Genomic DNA, 21,980 nt, shown 5'->3' on the forward strand with positions numbered 1-21,980 from the left:
GAGAGTAACTGGCCCCCCACCAAAATCCTCTGGGGCCAGATGATAGAGGGAAAATGCCTAAGCATGACTCATTAAGCACTCCCGTCACCTTTGATTTGGGAAGACCCCCCAAATCTGATACTTAGCATGGCCAGCAAAGGAGACACCTAAATCCCACATGTCTCACACCAAAGTATGCAAGGCCGTGTCCAGATGGGCCTTTGGCTTCCCTGGACTTCAGCTTTCTCCTTTGTCTTCAGAAACTACAGATTCCCAAGGAAAGCACTGACTGCCATCTCTCTCCACTTGAGGCTGGAAGGAGTAGGGGAGGAATGCGTATTTTAGACCTTTAAAGATAACCCCTCCCCACCCCACCCGCCAGGGGCTTGGCAAGAGCTGAGAAGTGTGATACCTCATTTTCTCTCTACGTTTCATTTCTCATTCCTCTCGGCAGCTGCCACATCTCTCTATTCCTCCCTTCCCAGGCACCTGCATATGTGCTCCCAGCACTAGGAGTGAGGCCACACTTGCAGGGGGCTCACCTCTTCAGATCTGAGAGCAGCTTCCATTTAAATCAGTGCACAGGTATTAAGCACCTACCCTGTGGAAAGCCCAGTTGTAGGCAAATGAAACCTAAAGCCACATCACCAACTTAACCATAGCAAATTCAAAAAGAATGAGGTGAGTGTACACTTGTATCGACAAATAGAAATTAAACTTTAATGTGCACACTGTGATGTCTGAGCTCCAGGCAAGAATTAGACTATTGCAGTGATCCTGTGTCCTATAGCTGGCTCTCATTAGCTCATAGTTACATGTAATCTAATCTAGTCTATCTCTTAAAGAAGTCAAATCATACCTGCAATTTGCCTCTCTTCCCCAAAGGGATGTAGAATTTCTAGATTCAGCCAAAAGACTCTGTAGCTCATTTTAAAAAAAGATGTCATAAATATAAAATACTATTCTTGGTTGTCTTGGACTAAAACTCCAATAATGCCACATGATTCTGGGCAAAAACCATAACCAGCAGTCAAAAGTAGAGCCATTTCAACTTTAGTTTTAGCATTCTAATTCAGGAGGGCACTCAGAACAAAATCCTATCAGAATACCAGAAAATGATGATAAATTTATAAAAGTCATTTCATAAAAGAAAATTTAATCCCATTCTTATGAGCTTAAAGGGGCTATCTAATATCTGGCAGTTATATGAATATATGAACTACATATGTATTTTAGCAGTCCACACAAGGCCAAGGAGCTCAGGCAGAAGACCGCTTCAATTAACCACCATCTAGCTGCGGTGCCCAGCAGTCTGGAAAGGAAAGCACAGAGCACACAACCTCAGCAGAGGCCAAAGCGGCAGGTCTCCCAAACACAGATTCAGATTCCTGTGTCTTTAAGACCAGACCTTCATAAATGGATTGCTTCTGCTGGACACCATGCTCTAAATAAACAGACTCCTCTGGCCGACACACAACTTCCTGTAGGGTTCTGGTGGGTAAGGCTTGAAAAGGCTGCCAAATCCAATGACCAGCAACTTCTGAGCTGACTTAGAAAACAAGCTACAAAGACTCGAGTCCAGAGTAAACAAAGGAAAAAGCCACATTAAACAGGGAACAAATTACTATACAGGCAGGGATGTTTTAAGTGCTCACTGAGCAAAAAAAAGAAATAAGAAAATCAAGTTATTGGATATTTAACAATACTGGGTAAAATAAAATGCCCTTTTTCAATTGGAGGAATCAAGGTTAATTAATTCCAGCAATATTGAGAATTGGCTGGAAACCACCCCACTACATCAGGAGGACAGATCATTCTCAATGGCCCAACTTCAAACCTGGCTCTGATCAAATGAGCTACCCAAGGGAGCAGCTTGGAGTCAAAAACCATTTATGGCTCTTTACCCAGATGAGGGAAAAGACCAACTAGTTTACTAGCAGTGACTAAAATCTGTAAGAGTAAGGAAACATCTAACAAAAACTCAGAAATGGACTGGGGAAGGCTGAAACAGAGACCTGGAGAATTTGGAGTAGACTGCAGTAGCATGAGATTTAATTAGGAAAAATAAATCAAAGCACTAATGGAGGTTACCTCAGCTACACTGGTTAAGAGGGGCCTGGGGACGAAACACCATGCCCACTGACAAAATGCAAATCAAATAAAAGTGCATTAGTACACTGTGAAAAAAGGGAAGGGTTTAAGAAGAGAGAGTGATACTTTAAGTGACATTCTTGGCACCATGCCAAGGACCCACATACACAATGAGAAAAATGTTCAAGACTTGGTTCCTCCCCTTAAGAGTCCACTCCCTAGCTGCAAGATTAACACATACAATTCAGCAGCAAATACAAATAATCCCATAGTCTGAGGAGGTGAGGGGAATGAGGGATTCAGACTCTGTTTAGGAAAGACAGAGGTAGAGTTGGGTAAAGGACTCAGGGAAGGATTTGCTGAAGAGTCAAGACTTACACAGGGCTTCTAACATGGCAAGGACTGAGAGAGCTAAGAAGTTCAGGTGGAATTAAGAAAAAAGACGTGGGGCAATGGATTCAGCTGAAAGGCCAGGGGTGAGGCTCAGGAATCCACACTCAAGCATCTCCCAGAGATTCAGATGCAAGGGTCTGAATACCACACACACACTTGAAGATACACTGACCCACAGGATTAAGTCCAAATCCTTATTCATGTGGCCTTTCCAGTGTCATCTTCCACTTCTAGGCCCCAGCCCACCCCCAGCACTGTTCCCATCTCTGACCCTACCCCCCGTTCCAGAGACTGGCTAGCTTTCTCTGCAAATGGCAGATGGTAAATATTTTAGGCTTTCTTGGTCCCTGTCACACACTCGCCTCTGCCACTGTGGTGAAAAAGCAGCCACAGACAATGTATAAAAATGGGCATGCTCCACTAAAACTATTTACCAGAAAAACCTTTATTTACCAGAAAAACCTTTATTTACAAAAATAGGTATCAGACTGATGAATGGATAAGCAATATGTGGTCTAGCCATGCAACAGACTACCATTCAGGAACAAACAGGAATGAAGCAACTAACATGCTATAACATGGATGAAACTCAAAAGCATTATGTGAAGTGGAAGAAGCCTGCCACAAAAGTCCCACATACTGTATGATTCCACTTAGAGGAAATGTCCAAAATAGGCAAATCTATAAAAAAGAAAGATTAGTGGTTGCCTAGGGCATGGTGTAGAGGAAAGGGCAATGAGGAATAACTGCTAATACATAGAGTTTTTTTTAAGGTACCGAAAAATGTTCTAAAATAAGTGATAGCTGTGCAGCTTTATAACTATATAGTTGACCCTTGAACAACACAGCTTTGAACTGCACGGATCCACTTAGATGTGGATTTTTTTCAATAAGTATATTAGAAAATATTTTGAAGATTTGCAACAATTTGGGGAAAAAACATTTTATTGTCTCTAGTTTACTTTATTGTAAGAATACAGTTTATAATACATATAACATATAAAAATATGTGTTAATTGGCTGTGTATTGGTTAAGGCTGCCCTTCAACATTAGGCTATTTGTAGGTACATTTTGAGAGAGTCAAAAGTTATACATGAATTTTTGACTGGGGGTGGGTGTAGAGGGGGCTGGTGCCTCTAATCCCCTCATTGTTCAAGGGTCAACTGTACTAAAAATCGTTATATGTACACCTTAAGCAGGTGAACTTTATGGTATGTAAATTATATACATACAAAAACAGGCACCAGGCCAGATTTGACCCAAATATCATAGTTTGCCACTCCCTGATCTGTATAGTTGCCACATGTACATGGGAGAACTTTCTCCATGACTTCTGCTTGCCCCCTCTGTGTACAATGCTGTCTTCTTTCTCTGCCGCTCAGCAACTTCTATTAGACTTTCAAGCCCTTTATCAAATGCTCTCTTCTGGGAATCCTTCTCTCACCTGCAGATAGAACTACCACTTCCTCTTTTGGGCTCCTGCAAAATTATGTTAATTTTAGAATAATGGTAATATTGTCACCCTGTATTAAATTTATTCCCCCTCAACCTCTAGTAAGTGCTGAAGACATAAATATGAGTAAGATCTAGCAGAGTGCCTATTAGCACACAGTAGGTTCTCAATGAATAACTCATGGAATGAGTCTATAAATGAATGAACAAATGAATGAATTGTGGGAGCATTATTTAGAGAAAAGTGGTTTTAAGAAGTGGTCCACAAGCTAGACGGAAAGAACCAGGGCCTGAAGCTGAAGATGCCAATCTCAGGAGACTGGTTAAGGAAGCTGCAAGGAACACAGAAATTCAGGAGAAATTTCAGAGGAAATGCCAATAAAAACTCGGTGACTAACCAAATAATAGGGTTTGAAGGGGATGAGTAAATCCAAAATGCTTCAGAAGTCCCAAGATGGCAGCAGTGACACTGACAGGACAGGGAAACTGGACTGACAAACCAGCTCAAGGGTAAAGAGAAGACTGGCTTACAAACGCTTGTACATTCAATTTCAGAGATAATAAAGAGCTAGCATTTGATTGTTTACTGAGTGCTAATGTGTCATGGAGACATCTCTCAACCCTCAGTGATAAATCTAAAAACTCCTACTACCATCTCATTTTACAGATGAGGAAATTGGGGATTAGAGAATTAAGTAGCTCATCTAGAGTCACACACTTGGGAAGTGACCACTGAGATTTAAACTCTTACCTGACACCAGGTAGAAGCACAGTGAGAGCCACTTCTACGCAACACCTGTCAGGCACCTGGGAGCTTGAGGTGGGAGGGAGAGGTAGGGTACTTTAGAGACGTGCCTCTGGCTCCACTTGAGAAGTCTGGAGAGTGCTGGGAGTCACTGGCACGGTGGAGGGCGGGGGAACAACTAAAATCCTGAGACCAGACAAGCCTCCTCAAGGAGAGTAGATGGCAGAAAACAAGGGCCAGGACTGAGCTCATGTCAAAAAATGCTGAGAAGGAAGAGCAAGCAGCTGGGAAAGAAACAGTAAAACAGATGGCAAGGTGGAAGGAGAACTGGGTTAAGCGAATCCCCTAAAAACAGAGACAGAGACCAGAAAGGGGGAATAAAAGTTGCTGAGGAGTAATAACTGGGAAAAGAGATATGGTAGAATGAACTCTGCAGTAGGAATCGGGATCCCTAGGTTCCAGTCCAGCACTGGCACCAATTTCTAGTGTAAGTCACTACTTCTCTCCCTGGCCTTAGTCTCCTCTGCAAGGTGTTTCAGACTAGACAGTCCCCAGAGCACCTCTCGAGTCCAGCACCCCATGAGTTAGTCAAAAGGGCACCATCAGTGCCGCCCCAGAGACGAGCTCAGGAGGACAGAAGTCAGACAGCAGAGAGCAAGGAAGAGAAAGGTTGGCGCTCACTCCCCCAAGGAGTAGGGCAGGCAAGGAAAAGGGAGACGAGACGGTACAGGGAGGTGACACCGGGTCCCAGTTCATACATGGCATCTTCACTGTGAGACAAAGAAAAGTAAAATAATTGAACATGCCTCTAATTTTCACAGAAATATTTAGAAAACACAGTAGGGGAATGACTGAAAGTAGTAAAATAAATACTTCTGCATAATTTGAATATTAAAATCAGAGATATTGACAGTAAATTTCCTTTTATTCTCAAACATAATGCCAAGATAGCATGACTCGGTGTTTGCATACCCTGCACACATCCATACTGGGCATTTGCCCAGATGGCACATTGGGGTCTCAGATTTGTGGATCTGCTCCTTTTGGTCTGTTGCTGTTTCAAATACTCTCCAAAAAGTTTTAAGAGTCAAAAAGTCACATTCTCAAATGTGGAGGGTGCCCCTGTAGAAATATTTTCTAACATTTTCAGGGAGTTAAAAATTTTTTTTAAAGTCAAGTTTCCAGGACAACAATGTTAGGGGTCAGGGTTATAACTCTGACCTCCATAAAGACAAACACCACCCTGACTGGAAAATGTTGCTGCTGGACAAATGTTAGAAGGGGTCAAGGTAGTCTCTTCTCCAGACTGGAGAAGAGGCAATAAGACAGGCTTTTTCAATCTGTCAGCTCCCAGCCAGCAAAGACTACAACCTGGCAATACCTCATGCTAAAATGGCAGAGTCCAAGCAGGCTCGGTACCTCTGATGAGCAGGGTGCTGTGCTTTCCTAGAGCAATTTTACAGCATCTGGATGTTCCTGGAGCGACTGACAGAGTTTAAGTGATATACCACCAGCATCTTGGTAGGAACACTGCAACTTCTCTACTTAGCTCATGTCCTGATTTGTTTGCTAAACCCTGATGTTAACTTATTCCTCTGATTTCTGCTTTCACTTCTAACATCCCAAGACTGGTTTCTGGAGAGGCCTATCCAAAAGGTGACTGTCCTTTCAGACTGAACATCTTGCCCCACGTGTTAGAAACCATCCTTGGTGGGCACGGCCAGTTCTAACAGTCTGCACTATCCCCTGCTGAGACAGCAGCTGGAGGTCTAGTTGCCTTGCTGTCCCCAACCCTGCTCCTCTCTCCAGTCCTGGCCTGGCCCCTTCATACTGCCTGTGGGGTGTCATCACTTAAACTGCTTTGAGTATCTTCAGGCGGCAACTCTTTTTAAATGATGTTACTGTCCTATTCATTTAGGGCCTCCAATCCCATATGACAGTCAGATGCAGCTGCCTTTCAAGTTACTGAAATAATTTCCACGCAGCACTCAGATGAATGGGGGCAGGGAGAGAGAGAGAGATGATGCCTTTTGAGAATGTGACCCTTGTTCTCTGTAACTTTCTGACATACCTGCTGTAGGCCTGCAGGGCCGGTTCAGAGGTAATCTTACCTGTAAGGGTAGGGTGGTTCCCAAAACAACTTCCATTTAAATAAATTCTTGTAAGTGATAGGTAAAAATAAGACACTGAACTCATTTCCATCCCCCACCCTCCTTACTGTTCTGTCTATATTTTAATAACTGAGGAAGGGGGGAAAAAGAGAGAAGCTGTTCACCTACTAATACTGTGGAAACAGGAAACATTACCTATAGGTATGTAAGAAGGAGATAGTAGGGATCACCAAAATGCGTAATCCCTGAACTGCCAGATTCCTCAAAGCAGGAAAAAAAGACATTAGATCAGATAGCCAAGTCCACATACTGAAGCTCCTGCCTTTCATTCATAGCAGGAAGAGTCCTTTAATGTGTTTGTTCTCCTTTACCACACAATTCAAGCAAGCGTGGTTATGAGAAGTGGTGCATCACAAGCAGAGGACAGGTGAGTTACTCTGTGAATGAAGAATGCGGAAGCCTTATAGGGTAGGGGGATGGTCAACTATGAAAGCCAGCAGGGAGAGTGGCATTTACTGTGGGGATTAACAGCACTGTAGAGTGTAAGGGCTCCCGAGTGCAGCCCTGAATTTTATAATTACTGACACTTAATGTGATAATCTTCTAAACCAGAAAGGAAAAAACACTGCCAGACAAAGTCACACAGAAGGGAATGAAAGGGGACTCTGAGCACTGAGAGCTATCACAAGCCTATGCAGGAACCCCAGACCCTGGGTAGGAAACCTGCTGGCTCACCCACACAGGCAGAGCCAGCCGAGATCAGTTAGCAGGAGACTGGGGAGCAGGTTCTGTAGTCAGAAACAAGGTAAGGGCTAGAAGTCAAAGGCAAGTGGACTGAAGTGCAGGGAGAGCTTGGACTGCAGAGTCCAACCACCTCAACTCCATGGCCCTCTGCTATCGGGTTGCTGTATAACCTCCAGATGCCTCCTGCCCTTGTAGGTGGACCGTGGGGACTGGCAGAGATAATTCAAGTTCCAGGCAGGTTGGGGGGCCCACAGCAAACCCTCCACCACCACCACCACCATCGTGCCTATAACTGTTATTTGGGAACTAAGGGAGCCATTAAGAGGCAAGCAAAACAGTTAGCATTGTGGATGTGTTTACTTCCATCTCTTTCTCCCAATTGTGGTCTTTCCTGCCCTCAGAAAGAACCAGGAAAAGGACAATTTTCTGCCACAGTCCTCAGAGAAGGAACAAAGTAAAAGTGACTTGGAACCACATGTATGATTAACCACACATCCCATCTGGCCCTGCCTGCCAAGAAGCACGGATCCAAATTCATACTCAGTCATCCCAACCACAGCGACCCAGCCAGCCAGCATGCTACACTTTTCTTTTTTCTTTTGTCCTCATTTTGCATTTCTGCTTACACTTTTGATATGTCTACTGTTACAAACCCATCCCAAATCCTTTTTTGGAATGAGGCACAGAACAAGCAAATACATAAAAGTATAGAGGAGGGATCTGAGCTTTCTGAAGGGTGAAGTTACTAAATCTGGCCCCTTTCCCAGGGCAACGGAGCCTCCCAGATCCTCACTCCACCCCTACAGCCAGGCTCTGGCCCACGCATTAAACAGCCGCTCCTTTAATGTCAAAACAAATACAGATTTAAACGCCCATCACTTTTGCACACATATGTAATGGTAACTAGGGGGTTATACTCCACAGCATTTCAAAGTAAGCAGTAGATAGGTCAAAAACAGAAAAGACACATGGCCATATAAAAGCAGGTCACCATAAAAATTAGATGATAGGAAACAAGATTGTTGCCATTCCACCAAGTAATGAAAGTATGTTAGTGTAAACAAACCTCTGGTGCTGCCATACCCTTCTCGAAATAAGGGGACACCCTGAAGGTCCCAACTCTGAAAGGAGGGCAGGGAGTGCATTTTACTTTGAAGTCAAAGAGCACAGGGGGCTGAATAATATAGGATGAAAATGATGACCCCACTCTGATTCTATGAGACAAAGCTGATCTCTCGGAGTGGTTTTCCCTTTCTGCCCTCCTGGTAGGCCAGGGAGTCTTTTTCAAGTTTCCTGTTACCTTCCAGGGCTGTTGTTTCCAAAACCAGTGGTTACCAAAGCAAGGTGTGGTCTTAGATGAAAAACACACCGAGAGGTCTGTGCTGTCCTGATGAGAACCCACCGAGGGCTTTGTTACCCTGGGCTCGGTACACATTATTGTAACAAGTGTGTTCCTGATGCAAATCCTCTGCTGGCCTATAAAATTGCTTACTAACTGAAGGGTAACTGTTTCCCCAAATCTTGTCAACCTGTCAACTATCACTCCCAGGTGTAGGCTGTGTCACCTCCACACAGGAAAAGCAGCAGCCTCTCCTCAGCTGAAGAGTCTTATGGTGCCTGGGAGGTAGGAAGTTGGTAAGATATAGAGAAGGGATGATTTATATTAGATATTAATGCTTATCCTGCATCAGTAACAAGCCAGGGGAGGTGGGTGGAAATAGTAATTCTCTCATATTTAAGGAGGACACTGTGAAAAACAACTACCACAGTCATCTGAGTCAAAGTCAATTAATGGTTTGGAGCCAGTATGGCATTCTTTTTGTTCATTTATAAGCAATGACATTAATCAAATCATTTCATTTTGAAAAATATTTGCCTTTAACATTCAGTAGAGACATGCATAAGACTGCTTCTGGTCCCCCCACTATTACCCCAAAAGCAGATCAGCTATGATTTTTAGCACAGACCATATTGTCTATAAAAATCAAGTTATCCATTGAGAATAACAGAAAGAGTTGGGTGAGTTCAGGTTGAAGGAGGAAGCAATCTTGGTAAAAAAAAGTAAATATATTTAAGGTAAACTGTATGGGCTAATTAGAATATTGGTTGGTTGAATTTTTATTTTTAAAGCTTTTTTAAACAGCTTTACTGAAATAAAGTTCACATACCATAAAATCCACCCATTTTAAAGTATAATGCAATGGTTTTTAATAAATTCACATTTATTCACATTCATCAATGGTATTTAGTATATTCATATTCCATTGTGAGGCCATCACCACAGTTTAATTTTAGAATTCATTTCTGCACCCCCAAAAGAAACTCTGTACTCATCAGCAATCCCCATTCCTCTCTTTTGCCCTTGGGCCCTAAGAAGTCACTAATTTACTTTCTATCTAACCTTGTCTATTCTGAACATTTCATATAAATGGAATCATACAGCATGTGGTCTTTAGTGTGTGTCTTGTCTTCTTTAACTTAACGTAATGTTTTCAAGGTTCACCCAAGTTGCTGCATGCATCAATACTTCCTTTGTACTGCTGAGCAACATTCCATTGTATGGATACACTGATGATATTATCCATTCATCAGTTGACAGACATTCTGGTTGTTTCCACCTTTTAACTATTATGAGTAGTGCTGCCATGGACATTTGTGAGCAGGTTTTTGTGTGGACATGTTTTCATTTCTGCTGGGTATATACATAGGCATGGAATTGTTGGGTCATGTGGTTCAAATGATCTTTAAAAACTGTTTGCATGGCTACAGTAATGTATCTCCACAGTCATCTATGAAGAAAGGAAGAGATACTTAACTTTTCTCTGCCACCGTCGTATCACCCGTAAGCAAACTCTCTTTCACCCTCTCTGTTCCAGCCCTACTGCTCTGAGGACCACTCACTCTGCAGACATGAAGTGCTCAGAGGTCTGCTGTGTGAGGGCAGCTCAGAGCCAGATGGAATTTCCAAAGATCACATTTCCCAACACTTTTCAAACAGGATTGAACTACAACCATCTAATTCTTAAAAGTCCCCAAAGAAGGAAAGAATCCAAGCGTTCTCAGTGGCCTAGTCTCAAACTGCCTTCAAATCACTAACCCACATCACGTATACTATACAAATATTGAAGGAAGAAGAATAATATTCAGGTTTTTAAACAAGTTTTACAGACTCTCCCCTACAGGCCTCTTTCTTTACTTTCTCACCAAACCCACGATGTCCCCTGACACCGGCTAATTTTATGTGTTCCCAGTACTGCCACGTCCATCTCCATCTAACGCAGTGAGACGAGTGTGGGAGAGCTCGCTGTTATCCCTGAAGTGTTTCCCTTTCACTCCAATAGTCTTATTTGGATCTATTTTCAGAGTCAACAACAGTACCGCACAATTTAACATTGAGAATTTCTGCCGCTGCTGCTTCCATAATAGCTTGGGCTTTCTTTTTTCTCTTGGTTCCTCTGAGAGAGCATATACACAGTGAATAACTATTGCTGCTGAAGAACTGCTGGAGTCAGCAACGCTTCGTAGGCACTGCACGCCCATCCTCCTTCCCCTCCCACCACAAATCCTCCCCCACGAGTTAAGAATTAAAAACACATTACTGGAATAAAGAAAGCTGACCTGGAATGTGTGCTGCAGCAACAATGGAGAGCAACCAAGAGTCTTAACAATAGTTTCCAGTGTAGCTGGAAATGTCAGATGATTTGTCTTTGAAATGAGCCAACTCTGCACACTTTCACGAGATTAAAATCAGTTTGCTGTTCCTTCTGGACACCTCGCCTCTCCTACTCTTACTACCCCTAAAAGACAGAGTGGTTGAGGCACACAAATGAATGGTTCTGGAAACTAACTTTCTTGACCAGAAAAAAGCTCATAGATAAATTCCATTCTGCATTAGTTTTCCTACACTTTACTGTGATCGTAATTTCCTGTGGTTTCTCTCTCCCTGGAGAGATAATTCTTGATTTGACACCATTTCTGACACACATAAGCTTAAAAACAGAAAGAATAACAACAGTGTGTTATCTTAAAAGAAGTAATAATGATCTTTCACCCACAATCTAGTCATTTCTGAGCCACAGGAAAGAGGAGGCCTTTCCCTCTTCAGGTGATGGCCTTGGGCAGATGAGTTATCTCTGCACCTATCGGCCACCTGTAAAATGAGGAGAATAACAGGACTTCACAGGGTTAAGTGTATGCAGGGCGAGAGAACAGAGTAAATACTGAGTCACTCTGTGCTTGGATAATCACCACCACCATCTTCAAGAAGCTGCCAGGATGGCGTAAGGAGCTGCTCCTCGGGGCTTTTTGCAAGTTACAAAGTACTGCCATCTTTATTCCAGTGTTCCCAGGTATATCATCCTGCAGAAGCAATAGGCTCAAAAGACAGAGCAAAGAAAGAAGAAAGAGCACAGGAGGAGGTGAGAAAGACATTTTACAATTACAGAGAAACAGTATCTTCTTTTGTTTTCTCATAACCATGTTTAAAAAATGAAATTTGTAAGAGTACGCTTTCTAACATGCAGGGGAGGGGTGCGTCATGGGCAGGCAAGTTAAAAAGCCAACAAATCTCTCCAGAGAGAAGTCCTAGAGTTGCCCAGTCCAGACAGCAATTGGCTATTTGAAATCCTTCTCTCTCGAGTGTACAATGTATTCTCCTCCCCACCTATATTCATCTATGAGCATCCCTGTTAAACACAGAATGGAAGAAAAGGGCTCTTTGTTCCGAAAAGGGTCTTACAAGCTCAGAGGGCCAGTGGGTAGAAAGCCTGCTCCTGTGCCTACCTCTCTCTCTGGCTGGCCGGGCTGCTGGTCGGCCGCGCGGAGGTTCAGGACATGCACCTCCTGCGGCAGCCCCATCGTGCCTCTGCTGGCACAGCCAGACAACACGGTGAAGCTCTCCATCAAGGCCTGCACCGGATGGGAGGCATTGACAGGCGACAGCTCACACTGGGCGCTGGGCTCTGGACCTGCAGAGGGAATCACAAACATGAGCCCCTTAGAAACAGCAACTAAACGTGCCACAGTTAAAGTAATTGTTGTGGATGATTGAGCCACTGCCAGCCCACTTGAAGAGCCTTTCCAAGTAAGTTGTTTCCAGAACTAAATGGCAAAAGAGCCCAATTTCTTCAATTCCTTTTGGGACACTGGATGTGTATTTGATTACTTAAATTCCCTTTAGATATACAAGTCCCAAGTATATTCTTCCAGATGGAGGAAACCTCCCATATGACATGTGTTCAATTCTTCCTTCCTCTCTTAGAAGAAAATCAGAGGTAAATGGAATAAATTGACTGAAGCCCCTATAATATTACACATAAATAATATTAAACACCTAAAACCGCAAAATCAGTATAAGATACCATCCCTCTCTTTTAAGGGCTTCCCCTTCTTAGAGAAAGGCAAACAAATTTAAGAACAATACAAAGCAAAATGTAAGGAGCAGAGGCAACTGGGGCCAGGGTTATGCAGCAAAGTTTGGACCAGAGGTCAGAAAAACCCTTCCAGGAGAGGTAGGAGATAAGCAGAGCCTCCAGTAGAAAAGGCTGACTCTGGTCATACTTGGCTCCTGTTTCCTCCTCCTTCCTTTCTCTGATCAGTAAGAACTTAAATCCCTCACTGTCTCTGTCCCTAGACAACTGCATTTGAGAAAGTAGCCTGTAGTCTCCATCTCTCCAAGCCACCTTTCGTACAAGCATGGTCCACCCAACCCAGGGTGCTCAACTGGATGGTTATTCTAAATGCAAACTCCTGCCCCCTTCTTTCTGTCTTCAGGAGTGTCCCGTCCTTTGAGAACTGCTGGCCTGTTAATAAAACCTGAGCTCCTTAACCTGGCACACAAGGCCTTTCCTGACCTGGCCCCTTCCTATCTCTCCAGCCTCACCCACCCCACTCCAACTCGCTCATAAGTCTCCGAACATACCACAGTGTTTCCCAACTCTGTCTCATTCCAGCTTGTTTCCTTTACCCAAAGTCCTCTTCTACCCTAATCCCCACCCCCCACCAACAAACATCCCAAGCCGAGGGAGATACTCTTCCTCTGTCCTCCCATAATTTCTCTGCCCATCTCTGCTGTTTTGCTTTCTGCACGGTAACCACTCATATATACTTCTGTCTTTGCCAGTCTGGTATGACCTCCCTGACAGCCGAGGGTCTCTCATCTTTGTATCCTCAGCTCCCATCACAGCGCCTGGCATGTAGGAGATGCTCAAAAAGCACTTGTTAAATGAACCAGTGAGCTTATAAAAAAAATTGCCCCTTCTCTGATCAGTGGATAGGGCACCATTCCAGGGACTTTGATTTGGCTGGAAGGAGCTTACATGGGAAACAGATTTCTACAGAGAGGTGAGGTACAACCTCACTACATTTCAGCCTCATTTTGCATTGGCTGGATTGACAGCGAGGGGTATCCAAGGAAGAGGAACTGGCAATACTGTAGCCTTACACACCTCTGTAGGCTTGGTGTTGTCTCCTCTCAGTAGCTAGGGACACTGGGACTTAAACATACAGCATCCATTAAACCACAACCTTCCAAATGGAACCTGATAAAAAATCTGAACACACTGCAATTAGTTCTTCCTGACTTCTATAATAAAAATACTCTCCAGGATTACAGCCCCAGTCCAACAAACAAACACGGTTCAGAACCAGGCAATCTGCACCCCCACAGCTACTATAAGCAGACAGCCTTCCTGGTGTGCCAAGTCTATTTCAGAACTCATGGAAATTATCTAGGCTGATAATAGTTATCTGGTCTGAAATGAAGTATGTACCTTCTCAAAGAAACACTGCCACCCTCAGTATTGCTGCACTGTGACCAGCTGCTTTCTGAGAAAGAGAGGTGGTGAAGGAAGATGTCATGGCAGCAAAGGCAGGAGGGCACCAGACATGTGATTCCCTGAAGTCCCTGTGCTGGGCAAACAGTATGAGCAGGTGCTCCCCCTGCTGCTCCCTGTCTGGCCCTCACCACCTGCAGCAGGATGACTGGGGTATTTCACACTCCAAAGCTCGGGAGGAAGTCTCCTATTTCTACTCAGCTCTGGGGACACACAGCAGCTATTGCTACCCACACTGAGAAACCCTTCTGAACTGGTTCCATAGCCTCCTGCTGTGAATTTGCTTTTACCACAAATAAAATTACTTTTCAGTTCCAATTTTGTATGTATGTGAAAAGCTCCAACAGGGCTGTAGATCCACCCAAAACACGTAGGCAAAAGGCTCCCAATCTGCTTGAATGGCTCCCTCCTTACAATGCCACCATTAACCGTCAGCACCTTCCTTAAGTCACCACACTGAGCATCTCTACACTGGGTCAGAATTAAAAAATTACTAGCACCAAATCAAAGGACATGGTCTTACCCAGTGAGGGAGGGATGTGTACACTCTCTGTGCTGAGGACCAGCACTTCTCCCACGAGAGTCTGTGTTCTCTGCCTTGCCAGAGTCCAGGACAGGGCAGACCCCCACTCATGGGCTGCAGCTCCAGCCATGGCTCATACAAGTCAGTTCAAGGTCTCAGAGAAGAGAAAGCAATGCACAGGGCCCATTCTGATCAAATGATGGGACAGCTGCACTTTATGGAGAACCACTGGGGTCAAAGTTTAAACACATTTAGTTTAGTGTATCCTTGACCACTGGACACCCAGGAGCAGTATTTGGTTTTTGAGGTTCCTAAATGAATTTTTTTCCCCTCAAGTTTATAAAAGAAAAAAGCTACAACATATGATTAAGCGATCCTTAAGCCAAAACGACCAAAAAAACAAGAGGGTGGGGAGAGAACTCAGGAATTATCTACCCCCATCCCCCAATGTGCTTTCAACAGGTCAACATACAATGTCAGTCTGGCTTAATAAAACCTACACTAAACTAAATTGTTCCTGTTTGTTAAGTGTTCACTTTAGCTGGGTGGTGCTAGGTGCTATAATCCTAATTATTTTAAAGAAAAGGAATTTAAGTTCAACGAACTTAAGTAATTGTTCCAAAGTTGCCACTGTTACCCAAGGCCTCAGACTCAGACCTGCCTTTGGGGCTAACATCTCTGTGTGGTGAAATTTTTCATTTAAAAATGTTGGTCCCAGGTGGGCTCACTGACGCATTCTACCAAACATGTAAGGAAGACATTTTACCAATTCTCTACAATCTCTTTCAGAAAACAGAAGCAGAGGGAATACTTCCTGACTCATTCTGTGAGGTCCCCATTACCCTAGTGCAAAACCAGACAAAGACATTGCAAGAAAACTACAGACTAATATCTCAGAACATAGATGCAAAAATCCTCAACAAATATTAGCAAAATGAATCCAACAATGTGTAAAAAGAATTGCGGTTGACCCTTGAACAATGTGGAGCTTAGGAGTGCCGACACCCCATGCAGCTGAAAATCCATGTATAACTTCTGACTCCCCAAAAAACAACTACCAATAGCCTACTGTTGATGGGAAGCCTTACTGATAACATAAACAGTTGGTAAAAACATATTTTGTCTATGTATTATATATTGTATTCTTAAAATAAAGTAAGGTAGAGAAAAAAATGTTTATCCATATTATCACAAATCTCAAAAAGATTTTCCAGTATGTTTATTGGAAAAAAATCCACAAATAAATGGACTCATGCAGTTTAAACCTGTCTTGTTCAAGGGTCAACTGTATATACTGTAACCAAGTAGGCTTTATCCCAGGTATGCAACATTCAAATATCAATTATTTAAGTAATCCATCTCACCAACTGGCTAAAGAAGAAGAAGAAGAAAATGATCATATCAACAAATACAGAAAAAGTATTTGATAAAATCTAACTGTCATTCATGCTAAAAAAAAAAGACTCTCAGCAAACTAGGAGCAGATGAGACTCCCTCAACTCGCTAAAGAATACCTACAGCTAACATCATACTTAGTGGTGAGAAACTAGAAGCTTTCTCACTAAGATCAGGAACAAGCCAAGGCTACTCCCTCTCACCACTCCTTTCCAATATCATCCTGGAAATCCTCCCTAATGCTTGCACAGTTAAGTATGGCCATGTGACCAAATTCTGGCTAAGAAGATATAATCAGAGGTGACATGTGCAATTTCCAAGAAGTTTCTTATAAAGGGAAGGAGTTGTGTTCTTCTGCCCTTTCCTCCTTCCTGCTGGCTGGAAGGCAGATGTGATGGTTAAAGCTGGAGCAGCCATCTGGGGCCATAAGATGGAAGCAACATGCTGAGATGCTGAGTCAGGCAAAGCAGTAAGACAGAAGTTACCTGGGTCTATGATGAACATGGAGCTGTTGAATCAGCTCTGGACTGCTTCTTTTTATATGGAACACATGTAAGTTTTTTCCTATTCAAGCTTATCAGGGTTTCCTGATACTTGCAGCTTAACCTACCTTATTTAATATACTTTTCATCAAAGGTGCCAACCTTCTTCCCACCTGAGCCTCCACATTCAAGGTTTCCTCCAAGAATACTTTCTCCATCATTCCTTCCCCTTTCCCCTGCCTTGGTGTGGCAACTCTTACTCATTCTTCAGATCTCTCAAGGAAGCTTCTCTTACTTCTCTTACAATTAAATATACTTTTGATACTCCCATGGTACTATTTTTCTTCACTATACTTCACGTGATACTTATTTGTTTAATGTCTGCACAGCCCCAAAGACAGCAAAACATTACAAAAGAATGGAATCCCAATCTGTTTACTGCCTATCCCTTATCCCAGCACACTGTCTGGCACACAGTGCACCCTCAAATAGGAATAAGGGAAGGGGGCCAGAGAGGACAGGAGAGGAAACAAGAGGAGCTCCATGCTCTAAGGATTTCAGATGAATAGGACACTCATCCTAGAGTTCTTCCTTTTACTCTTCACCTAGTAGCCAAAGCTTCAATCTTGTACTAAAGGAAAAAAATCAGTCATGAGATGAAGGATGTGGCATATTTGGTTGCTAAAAATCAAGACCTGTTTTGAGCTTCCCCACCTGCAAATGTCACAGAAGGCCAGAAACATAACCGTTTTTGTCCTCCTGTTGTGTCCTCTTCTGGCAAGGCCTTTCTCTCCATCCCACCCCCTCCCACGTCAGCGCCAAGCCTTCGTGTCCCTGTCCCAAGGCCAGAGCGAGCCTCCTGCTTCAATCTCCCGTCCTTGTCCTTTCCCATTGGCCTCATGGTGATTTCTACAGCAGCTGGCCCACACAACCCCAGACTTGTCTCCAGTCAGAAAAGCTTCCACCTGGGAAGCACGTGCTCCACCCCCCACCAGGCTTTACTGCACAAGCCTGAGGCAGCAGGGCGGCCTGAGTCTCGCTGAATACCACGTGGCCCACATGCAGCATCTCATAGCCACAAAGGCTTGGAAACGAGGAAAACGTGCTCCAAAAACCTGTATGACCCAGCTGCTCACTTTTGCGGTGACCTATGAGCTCTGGAGCTGCTGGTGTAGGCTCTCCCTGGCAGTCCCCCAAGGCTGGAACCCCCAGCCCTTCCCTCCCTGAGCAATCTCCTCCCCACACTTAAGAGGCAAGTGTGCACCATGCTCTGGTGCTGGCGCCACTCAGCACAGTTAGCCATCCCACTGTAGGGTCAGCCAGAGCACAGGCCTGTGGAAGGACAGGCTGGCTGAAAGCACCAGCACCGCAGGCACACACTCCAGTTGGTCTTGCCCCATACTGTACAGTGAAAAGGCAGGTTACAGGTACTATGTCTGAAGCCTCACAGGAAGAAAGTGGGTAGACCAGATACAATTCCCACTATACATAAATTGTTGCAAACCCCAGAGCTGGGTACATATTTCAGTAAAGCCCTTCCCGACAAGACCCATACACAAGTTCACCTCCAGAGACATTCTTCACTGTGCCTCCAAAGCTGGATTTTTCTGTTTATTCCAGGAATCTAGTCCATGCCCTGTCTGGGATTCTTTGGGTCTAATTCCCAAAGATATCTAACTTTCCCTTGGCCTCAAAGCATGACTGAGTTTGATCCTTCTCCACTGGCTACTCAAGCAATCTGATTTCCTCAGAACCTCGCTAGGTGTTGTGTTTTGTCTGACTTATCCTCCTCCTTCCTGACCTGAAATCAGACTCAGCTTTTCCTGATTGGTACATCCTCCTTAGCCACCAGGACAGACACAGGATCTCTATTCACCCACAAGATGCTACTTCTATTTACTACAAACATTTACCGACCTGAAGACAGCCAGATTCAAGTAAACTCTGCGGTGAGGAACTCACCATGTAGCCCAGACCAAACGGCCTCCTTCACAAAGCAGGGCCTCCGTTCATTCGTCAGCTGGCCACCTGGGCAGCACCATGACACCTGTGCTGGTCCCCTGGGCCTCCACCTCCTCATAAGTCAGGGTGGAATTCTTCATGCCCACTGTTAGCATACACCTTTCTCTGGGCCACATGCTGTGCACATATTTTTTTTTTAACACCACTGTAAAGACAGTGTTAAAACCCCCATTTTAGAGTGAAGGAAACTGGACTCAGAGAGGTTAAGTAACTTGCCAAAGGCCACATGCCACCAGTAACTGACAGGGTAGAATTCGAACCTGGGTCTCTCAGACTCCGAATCCGTGCTCTTCCCATGATAAGGCACCGCCTGATTCTCCTCTGCAGTTGCCAGCCCTTCACCACAGGCCTTGATGCACAGATGTACTGGCCGAACACAAATACTAACTCATGTCTGATAAAATAAAATAAACTGCTTAGTTCACACTTGCAACCTTTTGGTTGACTTAAAAGCCTTCATAACCTTAATGAGAAGGCACAGACCATTTCTCATTTTACCAAATGTCTCGTCCTCTTTTTCACTAATGCTTGCTTATCTGCACACATGGGAAATGTTCCTAAGATCTGGCTATAACATCAATGTCTAAATTCCCAGTTCCACTTACAGAAAAAAATGCAAATGGACTCACCCTTTCATTATGTCCTTCAGCTACAACACAGCATTCCGATCGCCGTTACAGAACCCCCACATCATGCTGGCTGCGGGCCAGCCCTAAGACTTGACAGAATACAGACAAAGCATTTGGGACCAGATGTATTTGCTGCACACCCTTTAAATTTAATCTGTCCCAAAAGAAATTAACATCACACCTCAAGCAGCAAGGAGTAAAATATGGGGGTGAGGGAGCATTGTTTGGAGGAAGGTATTGTAAGTAATTTTCACATTTAATAAATGTGATTCTTGAGCATTCTAAATACCAGTGCATACCAAGTTGACGCAAACATCTGGTACCTATTCCACATAATTTCCAGCACACTGATTCCCCATATCACCCAGGGTACTAATGAGGAGCGTGTGTTCAGTGGTAATAAAAGTGGTAAAGATGCAGAGGGAATCAAGGGGTAACATTATAGCCTGGGACCAAGACACTGCAGTGGGGAGATTTTATTCCAACAACACTATTGGCTAATGAGAGTTTCAGTTATTGTCCCATAGGGAATTCTGCAATGCTGTCAGCTGTGAAGTGCGACAAACTCCCACAGATTGTGGGACTGGGCACTGCAAGATCTATTCTGCCCTTGAGCTGAAAATTCCTTCTACCCCCTTGGGATGCAACAATCCCTAAGAAAGGGCACCTAAAATGATTTCTCAGCCAACGGCACAGCCTGGCTCTAATTGAGCTTTACAAGAGGGGAATGTGACAAACACCATGATATGATGCAAAAACAAAGCTCCAAGAAAAAACACCTGGAAGGCCCTGAGCTCGAGAGGGCCTTCAGTGTGCACAATGCATGCTCATGTTTATACCATCTCAGATTACAACTCACTGGATGGAGCTACAACCCCATGGGGATGGAGCTGCAGAATGTACCACCATTAAAATCCAAATGGGGCCCTTCCACCACAGCCACCGCCTGGGTTTTTCAACATGAAAACTTGGCTTAAGACTCAAGTTTATCCTTGGTAGGAAAAAAGACAGGCAGAAGAATGCACAGTGACCTCAAACCTGTAATGTGGATTTCTAAGGAAAAACCGCCAGATTTTTCTACAGCACAACTGCTTAGGCATATCTGATCATAGTTTCTTTCATCCTCTACATGAATATCTAAATGTAAACCTTCCTCTTGACAAACCAACTCTCTTCCAAGAAGTCAACTGCCAACTTGTTGGGCCAAAAGCCAGTGCATATTTATATACTGTTGTGTTGAAACCATCGTGCAACCATGTTGAAGAATGCCCTGTGTTCAAGTTGTGTTTTTAAAAGTTCAAAAGGAAACAATGGACAGAGCTCTTTAAGAATCTAAATTCTCAAAGTGTTGGCAGATGCCAAGTTTATTATAAAGGGCACTTGCTCTTCCTATATCCAACCAAGAAGTATCAGAGGGGATTGATGCATCTCTGTGAGAAGTGGGATTGTTTCATTTTGTGTCTCTATATAACCTGAAGAGAAAAGGTAGCACAGACCATGTCCCAGAAGTCACCACTGGGTACTCCAGAGAAGAGCCCTTGTATTAGACACTGGTATAGGAGGAGCCCTGGACCAGAACTCTGACCAAGACCCTACCATTTCTGTACACAAGCATTTTTAGTCACCACTTTAAGAAGAGAGGATGACAGTTTTCTCCTAGAATAATAGAAGCAATTTTAAAACAAATTCACAGACATGAAAAGAAAATTTAAATGAGCACAACTCAAAGGCTTGTGTTTTAAATCCAGATCTGCCACTGACTAGTCTGACCCTGTCTTTCGGCTTCTCATCTTTCTCTTACTTTATGACAGGCTTGACTGGAAGATAGAACGAGACACTATGCATGCATATGCTTTACAAATTTCAAGTACTATTAGAGACATAAAGTCCCCCGGGGGAAGGAGAAATAAATGAATGAAAATATTTTCTCCACTGAAAAAAATGTTTTCTTTATGAGCTTTCAGCATGATTAACAAAAATATCTAAGATAAGATGTTCTTATACTACTGCTTAGCCATTCCTCCCCACAAATTATCCATAACAATTACACTGGGAAGATTTGAAATAAAACTATGTATAGTATTAGAGTAAAAATTCCTGTTCTTTGAGCACATTCTGGAACTACTACTCCCAAAGGTGAGAACAGTCCATGTTTCTGCCCCCAGAAAATTCTCACCATCCAAAAGGAGTAACATGGCACCATCTTGGCCAACTTTCTTTTCTACTTTCAATCTCACAGGTGGTTTACTTGGTCCTGTTCTTCTGAGAAGAGCTAAAGGAAACTGGGGATGAAGGGAACACTGGCTACAGTATTCATTTATGGGGAGATGAAAATTTATGGGGTGTTATTGCCTAAATGGCTCAGCACAGAGACCAAGAACAAATCTGAAGATTTGGAGGATGGAGGAAAATGCAATCTGTTTTCTTCTACCAGGTGAGTTTGAGAGACACAAAATAATTAAAGGGAGGACACATTTTTATTAAAAGTACAATTGATCTGGATTCATGACATCAAATGCAATTCAGCCATGTAACCAATAGACATTGTAATTTAATTCCTACTAACGTAATATTTTGTGG

General features: G+C 43.6%; 1 protein-coding gene across 2 annotated transcripts in view; it reads right to left on the reverse strand.

Moving 5' to 3' along the window:
* Positions 1 to 21,980, reverse strand: part of TGFBR3 (transforming growth factor beta receptor 3) — a 186,785-nt gene that overhangs the window by 94,903 nt on the left and 69,902 nt on the right. For both annotated transcript variants that reach the window (XM_057500413.1, XM_057500412.1), the window contains one exon: positions 12,299 to 12,483. In XM_057500413.1, coding sequence (XP_057356396.1) covers positions 12,299 to 12,483 — 185 coding nt within the window. The remainder of the gene's footprint in view (positions 1 to 12,298; positions 12,484 to 21,980) is intronic.

This window comes from Manis pentadactyla, chromosome 4 (genome assembly GCF_030020395.1).
Source record: "Manis pentadactyla isolate mManPen7 chromosome 4, mManPen7.hap1, whole genome shotgun sequence".
Taxonomy (NCBI): Eukaryota; Metazoa; Chordata; class Mammalia; order Pholidota; family Manidae; genus Manis; species Manis pentadactyla.